At 42.0% G+C, this 15,411-nt stretch overlaps 1 protein-coding gene across 1 annotated transcript in view; it reads right to left on the reverse strand.

Annotated features, from left to right (window-relative positions):
- Znf609 (zinc finger protein 609) overlaps positions 1-15,411 on the reverse strand; it is a 136,948-nt gene that overhangs the window by 91,909 nt on the left and 29,628 nt on the right. Inside the window, exon 2 of the mRNA XM_021171766.2 lies at positions 13,886-14,759. Within this exon, the coding sequence (XP_021027425.1) occupies positions 13,886-14,632 (747 nt within the window). The 5' untranslated portion in view covers positions 14,633-14,759. The remainder of the gene's footprint in view (positions 1-13,885; positions 14,760-15,411) is intronic.

Here is a 15,411-nt window from a genome sequence, read left to right on the forward strand (position 1 = left end):
AAAGAATGGGAATGGGTGGGTAGGGAAGTGGGGGGCGCTATGGGGGACTTTTGGGATAGTATTGGAAATGTAATTGAGGAAAATATGTAATAAAAATATAAAAAAAAAAAAAGAAAAAAAGGCTAGACTTTATGAATACATATTATCCATCAGCACTGTTCTCAAACACAAAGCCATCTTTTTAAGAGACTGAAACTGAAAATAATCGCTTGTCTTAAAGCTAGAGAAAAAACTGGTTGTGTGTGGTATTTATGGAGTCAGTGTGTTACACTTCAGCATGTCATTACCCTGAGTAACTCTGAAGGCCAAGTCCTCAGAGGATATGATATCTAAGTCTGACTTTACCACCTGGCATTTGTAGGAGATGGGAAAGAACAAGAACTACTAGAGGGGGAAAAGAAAGTGTCAGCCTTTTTCTAAGACTGTTTGATTTCAAATCCCTACGTTCTCAATCCAAGCACATATGTATAATCAAAACGGAAATGCCTTATGGCATGCTTTGTCTAAAACAGACATTCTACCAGATGTTTAGGAGTCTGCAGAGTGGTAGAACTGATCTGCTCTAACGTAGTGTGTACAAATGTGTAGTCACTTTGTGTGATAATTCCCACAGCCACACAACTGCTAATTTTCAGTGGTATGTATGATATATTTGAAATACAACAAAAATCTTTTTAAAAATGCATCAGGAGAATAGAATGAATACAAATTTTAAGAGTAAAACTAATATACATACTAGTGCTGAAAGCTGTGTTTTAAATTTCATTGTACAAGGATGTTAATTTTGCCAAAATATTATTCCACAATATTTTAAAATGACTTCACAGTATATTTAGGTATTTGTTCATCTTTGTTAATAACTGGATTCTTTTTTAAAAAAGAATTTTTTTTTAAATTTATATGAGTACACTCACTGTAGCTGTCTTCAGACACACCAGAAGAGGGTATTAGATCCCATTACAGATGGTTATGAGCCACCATGTGGTTGCTGGGAATTGAACTCAGTACCTCTGGAAGAGCAGTCAATGCTCGTAACCTTACTGAGTCATCTCTCCAGCCCAATAACTGAATTCTAATCACTTCCCCTTAAGTAAGACACTTACAGTCTCAGCAGTGAACCAGGCATGGTGGTGCATGTCTGGAATCCTTGAACTTGTGAGGCCTAGGCAGAAGGTTTAGGAGTTCAAGGTCATCTTCCTTTACATAGGAAATCCAAGGCCAGACTGGGCTACATGAGACCCCTGTGTAAAAACCAAACAAACAAAAGCAAACAACCCCAAAGCAAACAAACAAAAGATATACTAGTAGAAAATGATTTATAATGCAAAACATTTAACTTTCTTCTGGACTTCAAAGGAATTATATTTCTAAAGACAAAACAAAAACACTAAGAGAAAAAGGATTTCTGCTCTTTCTTTGACATAGTATTTATCTTCCTAAAGCAGCACGCTTAGTTTGAATATGTCCAGAAGTAGACTCAGGCAGAAATAAAGTTTTTATTTTTAGCAGCATTCTTTCATTTCAGAATGTCACAAACTTCCAGGAAACATTTTTGTCCATAATAAGTGCAAAAAATACAATCACTAACTAACATATGGAAAACAAAAAACAAAAACCAGAAACCCTGACTTTGGTTCAGCAATAAATTTTGATTATCTTAATCTGTTTTATTCTCTTTAGTCCACTTTTACAAAAATCCCAAATTGCTATACTGTGGCAAACAGATCCAGCTATAAGGATTTTCTTCAGCTGTGTTGATGCATCTACCTATAACCCTTGCATTTGGGATTAAGTTTGAGGCCAGTCTGGATTACATATGGTGCTACAACAAACAACAGAGCAATGAATTAACTTCAAATTTATTTGTTCTAAAGATGAATAAGTAAAGCTGGTGTAGATATTAGGCCTTAACGTGTTTTTACAAATTTTCAGAAATTCATATTTCTCCTACTAATGATGAAATTGCAAACTCAGCTTCATTCTAACTGTATTCCTAAATGCCTGGCCCCATGCTCTCTAGATCAATGGTGAAAAGGGGCAGTTGGATGGGAACCTGGAATATGCTGTAAGAGCATCAAATAACATCCGAAGCACAGTGGACAGCCCATCTGGAAATGGCAAAGGCAACTCTGATCTGAAAGTGCATTCGCTGGGGTCAGGGACGTTACTATGAGATTGTAGCCATTATACCCATGAAGTGTCACCAATATGACTGTCCAAATGTGAGCTGAACAAGGAGGACCAATGAACAAACTGGACAGGGAAATGCCCTCAAGGATTCAACCCTCCACAAACCCTAGGCAACTAGGTAAAGCTGGGAGTGGGTGGGGTGGTCCTCCCCAGGAAAGACCAGTCCTCCTCAGAAAGGGCACACCAATTGGTTGTTCAGTGCCAAATGAACAGCTCTGAAAACATACATACATTGTACGGACTCAACAGGTATATTTAGGATTATATATGTTTATACATACATACATATATACATACATACACACACACACACATGCAATAACAACCGGTGGAAAAAAAGAGACACAAATGTGAAGGAGAGCAGGGAGGGCTTGAAGGGAGGAGAGTGAAGGGACAAATGATGTAATTAGATCACAATCTCAATTATACAATATTGTGAAGAACCTACATAGAATGCGTCCCCAAGAATAATGGGTTTTAACACAGTGGAACATTAAAAGCCCCAGCAGGAATTCTAGAATGTGGCCTAAATTGAGAAGCACTCAGACTTCTGAAACTTGAATACTAACCTGTCCTAGCCATGTTACCTTGACTGGTGCAAGGTAAATGTGTTGTGTCTCTCCTTTCTACAGCATTGTGCAGCTTTCCCTGACACCTAACTCAGTGCACTGCTGAGTCCCTGAAAATGAAGAAACATACCATCCAGAAATGCCAGCTCTGAGCTGAGGGACCTGGGTACCAGTGTATGAAAACCTTCTTAAGGAGTCTCTTGCCAAACAAAAATAGAATCAATCTAGACAGGAAAATTCATCAAATCCTAATCCAGTATTTGTCACTACAACTACAACTCATCTTAAGTGTCAAAGCAGTTAGAGAGTTTCCCAGGAAAACTGTCCTCTCTCAGCGGACAACAAATGCTTCAAACTCAAGAGGGACCTGCTTAAGACCTGACTTTGTATTCTCTGAAGCTAGTGAAACTTGACAAAAAGGAGTATCCTGACACTCATTCTTCTGGACTGTTCATGCTGTCTGTGCTAATTCTTCAGAGGGCTGAAGTCTGAGACCAGTGAGAACTCTCAGCTCAGCGGTAGACATAGAGTATGAAAGCCTGGTGACCTGAATTTGACCACTGGGACCCACATGAAGGTAGAAGGAGGGAGCCAACTTGATAATGTTACCATTTCACTGTCACTCATGCATCATGGTATACAGAGCAGTGCACACATGTGCTCATACATGCCCACACACACCCCAAGTAAATAATTTTTATTAAAGGATCATGCTATCTTCATTTCAAATCTAAGAAATAAATTTCAGGACTTAAACACCAAACAAACTGGTTTGAAAGGAAACTGTTATGAAAGAGCTATGGTTCTTCCAAGTGATCTCTACCAAAAGGAGTCCAAAACAATGAGATGAACTAAACTGACCAAATACCAACCTAAACCACAACAGCTCTAAATGTTCTGGATTAATCTCTCCCTTAAGCTTCCTGGGACATTAGTAAGAGTTGCAGTATTGTTCTACGTATTATAAAATGGATACCTGCTGTGTATTTCAGGCAATAAACTTTCCAGGTCTTTAAGGGTAGCCTTTCTCTTTAATTTCATAAACATCTTCTATCACTGTATCTCAGTTAGGAATAATACATTAGAAACAAGTCTTTTGGGTGTGTGGGGGAGGAGACAGGGGAAATAAGGTCTTGCTGTGTTGCCCAAGTTGGTCTCTAACCTGGAGCTCAAGGGATCCTCTTATCTCAGATGAGACTCTAGGTACAGACAACTGTGAAGATAACAATTTTCAAATACTTTACAATATTTAAGTATTATGCTGAGCACTTAAGCTTCCTTATCTTGTTTAAACTTCAGTGATTTTAAGAGGTGATGGTTTGCATTACAGTTGATGAAGGGGAAGCTTAAAAAGGTAGCATTTTGAGCTTTTCTTCTGTTTTTCAAGTTCTAAACCCTAAATTGGTGAGATGATTTGGGAAAGGCCCTGCCTGACTGGAGTTCAAACCCTACAACCTACTCGATCAACATAAGGAGGACCAAGATAGCAGAGCAGTGGTGGCGTATGCCTTTAATCCCAGCACTTGGGAGGCAAAGGCCAGCAGATTTCTAAGTTCGAGGCCAGCCTGGTCTACAGAGTGAGTTTCAGGACAGCCAAAAACCCTGTCAGGAAAAAAAAAAAAAAGACCAAGATGTTCACTGAACATTACTCACGCATACCTCAAATACAATAAAAGTAAAATATGTTTTAAGTTCCAAACCCCTAGATAATCCCTCTAATTTGAAGCATCTCAATTTGTCAAAGAAGACAAAAGATAATCTATATAACACATAGAAAAAGAAAAACCACATCTATAGTCAAGGGTTAATTTTTATTCTTTAAAGTTTTTGGCAAATTTTATTTTCACTTAAAAATTTTAATTCTTGCTGGGCGTGGTGGCACACGCCTTTGACCCCAGCACTCGGGAGGCAGAGGCAGGCAGATTTCTGAGTTTGAGGCCAGCCTGGTCTACAAAGTGAGTTCCAGGACAGCCAGGGCACACAGAGAAACCCTGTCTTAAAAAAAAACCAAAAAAAAAAAAAATCTTATTTTTATTTTATATGTATGTGTGTAGTAGTGCATGCGATGCTCATGGAGTTTTACGGAACTGAAATTACATATAGATGGTTGTGAGGAATCATGGGAGTGCTGGCAAGTGAACCTGGATCCTCTGCAAGCGTAAGTGCTCTTAACAGATAAGCCATCTCTCTGGCCCCCGCATTGTCACTTTTAAGAAGAAAGGGACAAATAATGTTGTACCTGAAACTTGAGTATCAGTCAGTAGGACAGCTAATGTTTGGGGAAGGGGGGCTGTTGCTTCTTTGGAAAAAGGGTCGACTACAGAGGTTTATCTTGAACTCTAAGCTCAGGCCCCACCAGCCGTAAGTACTGGGATCACAGATATACGCTGCCACAGCAGGGAGGAAATGCAATGCTAAAATGGAAATTGTGAAAAATTGAGCCTAAGGGTTACTGGGAGCCCTGGTTAAAGTCTGACAGTGGAGTCTTTATCCAGCCATCAAAAACCACTGATGCTAAAGGAAATGGTGACTTTCATTCTCACCTGAGTTACCACTTCATGTGGAACTGTTCGCTAGAGTACTTTCAAAAGAAAAACACTAAGGGTTTAAAAAATACTTCTAGGGTCTAAAGGTTAAGGGATTTCCCACCCTCTCTTCCTTTCCTTTCTGAGGCCAAAAAGGTACCACTGGCCCTGAAGATTCAAGAACAAGAAAGAATTCTAGAAATATACACGTACATAAAGGAAAAACCCTTTTACCATCCTGATTTTTCCTCATTCTTGGGAAAACAAAACAAAACGCTTTTCTTGTTGGTCTTTATGGCAAAAGAAAGATGCTAAAAGAAAAAAAAAGAGGCCATTTTATTATTCCAACCACCATAATAGAGACACATTAAGATCTATTATATTTTTTATTTTTATTTAGGTGTTAAGTGTCTCTGTGAGTGCCAGACATGTGTAGTACTGGTAAAGGCCAAAAGAACGTGTTAGATCTCTGGTGGCTGGGGTTATAAATGGTTGTAAGCTGCTTGACATAGGTGCTGGGAACGTAGGTCCTCAGCAAGAACAGCAAATACTCTTTAACTGTTGAGCCTTAACCCTCTAGACCCTTTAAGTATAATTTTACCCTATAAATAGACATTTTCAAAGTGCTCTAAATTACCCTCCTACTCTTCCAGCAGTCTGTCCTCTGCCCAACATGAACTCTGCCTCGTACTGAGACAGATCTGAAGTCCAAGACAACATAAACACTGACACACCAGTATCCAAGTATGAGTAACTTCAGGGAAAAGCGTTTAAGACACATGTCTCCTCAGATAGCCAAGGACATTTCTTATGTGGGTGCTCTCATCCATGACTAAACTGTATCAAGAGTAATATATTTTAAAATATTAATATGGCCTGGCACCTTCCTGATGCTAATTCTTCCAAGTCCACCCAAATGGTACAACTGGGAAATTAGCCGAGGAGAAAAGCAATCTTCCCTCTGCTCTCTACCTTCAGACACTCCTTCTCCATACCACTGCCTTGTACAGAATCAATTCTATACAAATGCAGAGATAAAACATGCTCACACACACAAATAACTCTCAGCAGGATCTAAAAATCAAAGCCTAACCCCATGGTTTTTAAGTGAGCAAGTCCAATTTCCTTCTTTGTAGCTCTTGACACTTGCTGGCGAGAAGCCGTCTGGATTTTTTCTGCCTTGTTCCTGCACCAGAAGGCTCTGCACTGCAGGTCAGAGGATGATAAGGAAATGAACAGTGTAATTTCCAAGGCCTCTGAACACAGCCCTGTCAGCAGCTCTGGAGGCAGGTTACTCAAGCATGGCTTGAAGAGTGCAAACCACAGAGAGGAGGTCTCAGGCAGTCAGCAGTGGCAGATCTCAGCTGTGTGTGTTATTGCCACCTCTAGCCTGAAAGCACAAGCCTGCTGCCTCCCTAGATAAGCCCCGCTGGTAAAAAGCTCTTGTACCCAAATGGCAAAAATACAAGTTCACATCAGGGGAGGAAAATTAGGGACTAGGACTTAGATTTTATTTTCCTTTGCATGCTTATGTAGCAACAAAAGCATGGCTCTTCCATGCTCTGCCATGAGACTGTACATGCTGGCAGACCCACAGCAACGGCCATCCAGCACACTCAACACCACCCCAGGGATGCAGACAATTCATATAACGAAGTACAATCTGAAGTACAACGAGGCTGCTTCAATCTCTCTGAATCTTGTTTTTGGTCTTCTGAGGCTTTAGAACATAGCACCAGCATGCAAATTTCCCAGCCCAGGTTTGGAGCTTCTCCTGGGCACAGTGATGAAAGTCTTAGCCAACATGTTCATCTGTTACTGACAGGCGTTCTTGTGCAATAAACTGTTATAGTTCAGACCATCATTGCCTAGGACAGACTGACACATATTTTAAATAATTTTTTCTAATCGTTACTAAATGCTTCCTATGTATTACATAATTTTCTCTGACTTAACTAATGTAATTTTTTGTTTTGTAAACAAAATCTTCCTATGTAGCCTTAGCTGTCCTAACTTCCCATATGGAACAGGCTGGCCTTGAACCCAAGAGATTTGCCTGCATCTGCCTTCCAAGTACTGGGATTAAAGGTGTGTGCTATGATGCCCAACAACTAATTTAATATTGCAATAACCAATGTGCACACTAGTAAAGATCAGTTAGGTAACTAGCTCAAGATCACTCAGGTAGAAGCACAGAGCTGAGAAACTCCCAACAGTCAGACTGCAGATCACATTCTTTAAGAAGAAAAGGAAAATTAGGAGGAGGGGGTAGGGTGGGAGTGTGTGTACATCTGTGTGCCTGTATGTGTGCACACAAGCATTTGCCATGGTTTAGATGTTAAGGTCAGAGGATAATTTGAGAGTCAGTTTTCCTTTGACATATGGGTTCTGGGAATCAAACGCAGGTCATTAGAGTTGGCAGGGATCCTTAACCTGCTAAGTCAGCCATGTTTTCACTTCCCAGAGTACATTCTTAATCACAAAATCATGTAAGACTTGATGTGAAATTTACATTAAAGTTGGTCTTAAAATCAGAAATGGTTCCTAAAATGTACTCCACAAAGAAAATGTACAAAGGTTCACAAAATCTCTTTACTTCAAAGTCAAGATCTCTGGGCCCTTATCCCAAAAATGTATGCAGTAGATGTGATGTAGGGTCAACAATCTACACTTAAAAAAACCAAACCAAACCAAACCAAACCAAAAACCTGTTGTACACTTGATTTGTACCTAAGACTGCATCACAGTAAGAATAGAGGTCAAAGAACAATTTTCTGGAGTCAGTTCTTTCCTTCCATTGTAAGGTTCTGGGGAGTGGGTGGGTATGGGATATGTGTGTGAACTTAGGTAGTGAGGTTCTGTTGTAGAGAGCTTCACCTGCAAGGCCATCTTGCCAGTCAACAATCCTCCCTTGAAAGACATCCTTACCCAGGTTCTATGCACTTTTAGGAGCTCTACTTTAGTTGTAACTGTTAGCTCTAAGAAAGAAGAGACCATCTCTTCTTTACCTAGAATCTAAGGTACAACTATTTGATATACGTAATAAGCAACGGTATCCATGGGTCAGTGAGAGGGTTCAGCAAGCAAAGGCGTCTGTCCCAGGCCTGCGGACCTGAGCTTGATCCCTGGACCCATATGGTTCAATGGAAAACAACTATGACAATTACAGATTCATTAAGAAATCTAGGTAGGGCTAGAGAGATGGCTCAGTGGTTAAGAGCACCAACTAGTCTTCCAGCGGTCCTGAGCTCAATTCCCAGCAACCACATAGTGGCTCACAACCATCTGTAATGGGATCTGATGCCCTCTTCTGGTGTGTCTAAAATAACATAAAATAAATAAATAAATAACATAAACATAAAATAAATAAATAAATCTAAAAGAAAAAAAAAGACAGGGCTTCACACTGAAAAGAAAGAAAGGAAGGAAGGAAGGAAGCAAGCAAGCAAGCAAGCTAAAGTAACACATACTACATCATTTCGTGTTCAAGAGGCTGGAAAGATGGATAAAAGCATTGGCTGTAAAAGCACAAGAACCTGTTCTGGACCCCAGCACCCTTGGAGCACAGAGAACCAAGCATGGCTCTGCATACACCTACAATCTCAGAGCTGTGGAAGAAGACAGAGAACTGAGAGGCTTGCTAACTGCCAACCTATACTCCAGAGTCACCAAGCGACCCTCAAGGGAATAAAGCAGAGAACACTAGAGCAGAACACCTGACCTTCAAGTGCACACAGGCTCACACGCCACACTCTGCTTGTACAGAAAAATCATGGTGTTAAAAAAAAAAACCCTAGCTTTAACCAGGTGTGGCATGATAGCTCACACCTATGATCCCATGACACAAAGGCCCAGGCTCAAAAACAAAAACCAGACAATATCTCTCAAACAACAAATCAAAAACCTAGCTTCCATACTAGCCTTTGTTATAATCCAAGAAAGTCTGAGAAAGTCACATGACCTTCACAGTCTGGAGGAAGCTTCCTTTCTCAAAATGGGGAAATTGAACAAGATAATCTTTCTCTAGACTTTCCATGAATGATACCATCCATAAGGAAAATAAGAGCTGCTGAATAAAAATAAATCATGCTTGTGGTCAGACAATGCAACTTGGACCCAAGGAAGAATTAGCTTTTTATTTTTTCAGTGAAGGAAAATGCTTGGGGACATTTGGCTCTGCTGTCAATAACCGAGGAAAGAGCAGCAAGTCAGGAGGAAGGCATCAGGAAAGCCTGAGATCACTGGGAATAACAAACCTGACCTAGATTGGCCAATGAGGAATGGCAACACAAAAGAAATGACTTAGAAGGCATAAACTAGAATGGGAAACCAAGGGCAAAGGAAGAGGCTCTTAAAACACATATAATGTAGAACCCATAATCTGAAGGCAAAAAAGCCAAGAACACCCTCAACAACATGTTTTCCTTGTACTCTAAACTAATGAGGAAAGTTAGAGAAGGCAAATAAAGCCTCACTAGTGAAAGCAACCCGAGCTGACACCAAGCACTGCCAGCTGAGTGTACGGTTCCTACCTTGTAACATCAAAAGCAAATGCTAAGGAAAAGGAAGCTTGGGATTGCAAAACTCTAGACCCTAATCACTAGAGCTGACTAGGTACCTTATATAACTTGGAAAAAAAGTATTTTCAATAAATGCCTCATCCAGAACTCCTGGACATACACCCTGACAGTCAGCACCGACAGATCACACTGTCTTGTTTGTGAATTCCTTTCTTCTTGCCTGTCAGAGGGGTGACAAAAGCAGTGAGCTCAGAGCATCAGACAGGAATCTACCTCCTCCATGCATCTCCTGTTCCATCCTCAACCTAACAACCTATCAATCAAGCCAAAAAGCAAGGAAGCAGACAGAAGACAGAAACTCCACGGGCTTTCCTTGACATTATTACCTCTCCCATCTCCTCAGGGGTGTTCAATAGTTCAGGGCAGCAATGGCTCCTAAGAGCCATTTCAGTCTCTCCAGGAAACTCTGCCAAAAAGGTGTGTTAGAGCAAACCCTGATTTCATGAAGGGAAATACACATGCTCGGCTGACAGAAATCCCTCAGTCACAGAGCAGTGCCAGGCACTTACTTTGATAGAGAAAGCCCTGGAGTAGGGAATTTGAGTATTCAACCCCTGATTAGCTAGTGCTCAACATGGGACAATTCGAACCAGTATCACAGACTCCTCTTCTATTTGGAAAAGTGGTCGGTGGGGGCTAAAGAGATGGCTTAGTGGTTAGAGCACTGGCTATTGTTGCTGAGTACCCAATTTCAGTTCCCAGAACCCACATTGCAGCTAAAAACTATCTGCAACTTCAGTTTCAGAGAACCCAACGCCTCTTCTGGCCCCTGAATACATGCACATAGACGCACATCAGGCAAAACACCCATTTACATCAAATAAAAATAAATAAACGTTGCGGAAGAAAAGAAAAGGCAGCGTGGAATACAGTGCTTTAATCAAGATATCTTCAATTTTGAGTTTCCCGTCTTCATGGTAGCTTCCAGCTTGATTACATCACACGTTTTGTTTTTTGGGTTCTGTTGATTGTCCCTACAAAAAGTAACATTCCAAACTAGTTATATCAGAGGCAAGCCCATATTTCAGGGGTTTCAAAGACTCTGCTTGCAAACTAAATTACAACACTAATCAACACTCTGAGAGCAGCTATTGTATGCAACACACTGGGGTTCCAAGTTCTTAAAAGCTGATGCTTCCTGAAAAACTCCTAACCTTTTCTTTCTTATCTTCCTCTCCCTACCTCTCTGCTCTGCCATCAGATCAAGCCTGTGCATTCCCACTAGCCACCGATCCGATGGGCTGCAACCCCAGACCCTTTCCTTTCTTTCACTTTGCCTGTCTCCTCTTTCCATTCCATTCCATTCCAGAAATGCTTGTTCCTTGCAAAGTGTGTTTGTCTCCTAGCAACTTCCAAACATTTACTTAAATATTTTATTAGCCAAAGACAATATGGTGGTAAAGCATCTCTGAGCAACTGTATCCAACTGAGGTTCTAGAGTACAAGGTAAGGAAGTGTTAAAAAGCAGACTCAGCCAGGTAGGTGTTGTATGCTAGTCATTCCAGCAATACAGAGGCAGAGGCAGAAGCAGAGGCAGGAATACATCTCAAGTTCAAGAATAGCCTGGTCTAGCCATGTAGGTGTACTCCTTTAGACCCAGCACTCTGAGTTTGAGGCCAACTTGGTTTACAAAGAGAGTTCTCGGACAGCCAGGGCAACACAGAGAAACCCTCCCTGTCTTAGAAAAGAAAACAAAACCAACCAAACAAACAAAAACTAATAACTTGGCCTATATAGTAAGTTCTAGGCAAGTCAGGATTGTATAACTGGATATGTATTGGGAAAAAAAAATCACAACAATAAATAAATAAACAAATAAATAAAATTGTGCTTATGGTAACACTGAACTGCACAAGTTGTTTGACTCTCAATACTTCCCAGAAATTAGTTTTTCTCAAAATATGAAGCACCTTTTTTCCTCCCCTTTTATTTCTTTTTTTTTTTTTTGGTTTTTCGAGACAGGGTTTCTCTGTGTAGCCCTGGCTGTCCTGGCACTCACTTTGTAGACCAGGCTGGCCTCGAACTCAGAAATCCGCCTGCCTCTGCCTCCCGAGTGCTGGGATTAAAGGCGTGCGCCACCACGCCCGGCTTTCCCCTTTTATTTCTTATTTGACTGCTCCATTCGTAGTCTACCAGGGAGGCAAAGCTTATGTCAAAGTTACAATAAGGGGCAAAGCTCCCTAGCACCAAGATGGAACAGCTAAAAGTATAGTGTCTTTCAGGCCACTCAAACAATGTATGCACCTACACAAGAGAAAATAGACTCCTTAGAGTAAGTCATGGACACTGAGACTTAAATATAATCCATACCTAAGCAGTCGTAATCCATTCACCACAGACTACAACTGAATTTAGAAGATTCCAACACAAGTATTCTAAAAGATGAGAAATGAAGAACACCCTCAGAGGTACCCTTCCACACAGAACAACGATTGTGAACACGGATACATGGCAGGGACCTCCTGAAGCCAGATGTAGGGAACAGTCTAATGAGCCTGGAACAGTAGCAAGAACTCCTGGTACTCCCAGGCCTCTTTAAAACAGCATTACCCATCTGCACCCCAGAGAAAATGGCAAATCACAGCCGGCACAGAATGAACCATGCCAATTACCAGCTGGAACTTGACTCTACTGAGGTGGACTACAGCATCTGCCACCCAAACATAGGCAGCCTCTCTGGCAGCTGCCACTGGCAAAAGGGAATCAACCATTGTGTTATATAACAGGAAAAAAATCACAGCCCTGCTACCGAAAACACCCAGATGTTGCTAAAAGCTACAGATGTGCCAGAGGCAAAGACCAAAATACCTATAGCAAAGAAAACACAAGGTACTACCTACCAAAATCCAGGCAATAAGAGAGCACCTCCACCCAAACATACATACTTACATAAACACACACACACACATATATACATACATACATACAGTCTTTATTTATTAACACTTATATTTGGAAATAGGTATTCCCTGCTGCAACTGATGTAATTACAGAGAAATCAATTTATGCCGCATCTGCTGTGATCAGCTGAATGCACAGGGCGAGCAGAGCAAAGCAGAAAATCAAGAGCCAAAGAACAGCTCATCACCAGACCAGCTGCTTTGTAGGAAAATGTAGCCTGCTCAAGTCTGTGGCAGCCTGAGCTGACCCTAGACTGGAAACTATTCTACTATAGTCCTACAAGCTTTATTTCCTGAAGCATCAGCTACGATCGCTTTCCCGAGGGAGGGAGCAGTCCTACTGCCTCCTGGGGTTGCAGGCACCTATGCTTCCAAGTCAAGCAGAAAGGGAGGTATTATTACACGGTTTGGCAGCAATAAAACCACCATGAGACTTTTGATTTCCGATGGTTGCAGGAGATAACTGGCAGAGAGCAATACTTTCAGGGGCCAAAGAATATTCTAGGCCAAACTTTCAAAGCTACCACAGTAACCTATAATGCCTGATTAAGTGCTGTCTAGTATAGTCAGCACCTCCTGTCCCTTGTTTTCTAGACTGGTATCTTTATCACTTTGTTTTTGGTAGCCACCAATAGAATCCTTAGCAGATACACCATGACAATTAACTCTTTGTCCTGCCATAGACTCGGCAGTACCATTTACCCCACTAAGAACATCATTCAGGTTGAACATGTAACCAAAGCCTTTTACATTTATCAACCATCATGATCCTGATGAGGAGATTTCAGCCAAGCAGGAAATCACATGAAGATTTAATGTCAGCATCTAGCAACAAGTGTCTTGACATGTGACAATAATAAGGTGTGAGAAAATTCACTCTACCAAGTAGCTGATCCCCAAACAGAAATTGTATTCCAAGAGGTCTGGGCCTGCTGCAAATGAGTCTGTAGGGAATGCTCTAATTTGGAACAAAATCACATTATCATTACCAGCTGCTCTGACCTTGTAATTGGTCATTACCCACAAACTAATGAGCCTCCCACAGAGTGCACACAGCATTTGGCGGTTAGTCCGGGGCAGTTCTGATGGGCAGTGGGCAGCCAGATCTGGCCACCTCTTACCTTTTCAGACTTGACTTTCTTTAGTGGCCGGCACTCATTCTCCCCTTCCTCTGGCTCCGGCTTAGTTCCCAAAGGATTGAGCGCTGCCCCGGGTTCAATAGCTATACTCCCAAGCGGCTCCACGGTTCCTGTGTCCATCCCTGCACTTCCATCATACTGACTACCCCGTCCTCCCAAGGGAACTGGCTGGAGGACCCCAGGATCCTTTTCCGAACAAGTCCCCACGCCTTCACTTCTCTCCTTCTTGCCCTTAGATGAGCTGTTCTCCTTTTCCTTTTTGGAGCCAGCTACACTGCGTGACGCCTTAGCAGCCTTCTCTGAGCCCTTGGGAGCAACAGCAGCAACCAGGCCTCCCGCACTGGCACCATCTCCTGCGCGACCCTGCACCTCTTTCTTGCTGGCTGCTCCCTCACTTGGAGAGAACAAGGAAGTCCCTGGAGTGGGTTTGCTAGCGTCTTTGCCACTCTTACTCCTTTTGGATTTTGATTTGCCTTCCTTCCCTTGAGGACCTGGCACTGGGGTGACAAACTTGATGTTGTCTGGTAGTGTGGCCACAGCATTGGGAGCTGGTATCCCCACCTCCTTGGAGCCTGACATTTCCAGTTTCTGCTGGTCCTTTTCCAGGTCGGCGTCCAGGTCGATGATGAGATTCCCTACTCCAATGTCCCATTCATCCCCACTGTCGTACGTCTCAACCGGGTTTGCATCCACTCCTTTCCCTCCGCAGGCTCCACTGCTCAAGGACATCTTAGAGTCAACGTCCCACCTCAAGATTCAAGGCTCTTCCTTGCCCCCAGCTTTCCTATTTTCAGCTTCAGCTACGTTCTCAGACCTGCCTCCTTGGTCAGAACATGTCCAGTGGACAACATCATTGCTGGAAAAAGAAAATGTTAAAAAGCTGTTAAAGAAAACAATACAGGCAAGGAGATAGCCTGAAATAAACTCCCAATACAAGCTGGACCCTTCCTGTGTGGCTCTCATGCCTCAGTGGGCAAGACAAGTTCAATTATATCTCCAACCATGTCACCCTGCACCTAGAGAAGGTCACTCCCATCCCACCTCCTCAGGGAAGAATACAGTATTTCTATGCCCAAGAGTCTGTGGTGAGTGTTAACTAGTAGTCTTCTACAATTAGTTGCCCCTTCCTGAAAGACTTAACTTCTCCTACCACTGCCAGCTGGTACTCCTGTCTGACTCAGTACAGGCTGCAGCACATTACAGATTGAAGCTGCAACAACTCTGCTCACATGCCCTTTACTGTTAGCTGCTTGAATTATCAGTAACTCAGAACATGATCTAGCAAAAGCCTTAACAGCTCTATACTGACAGGGCCAACCCCTACTAAAAATAGTGTACAGATTCCCTGTCATTCTAGTACTGTAGAAAAAAAAAAAAACCCTACTGTGGTTAAGGGAAAGAATAAAGAACTAGGAAAAGGGGCTGGTGAGATGGCTCAGTGGGTAAGAGCACCCGACTGCTCTTCCGAAGGTCCAGAGTTCAAATCCCAGCAACCACATGGTGGCTCA

This window comes from Mus caroli, chromosome 9 (genome assembly GCF_900094665.2).
Source record: "Mus caroli chromosome 9, CAROLI_EIJ_v1.1, whole genome shotgun sequence".
Classification (NCBI taxonomy): Eukaryota; Metazoa; Chordata; class Mammalia; order Rodentia; family Muridae; genus Mus; species Mus caroli.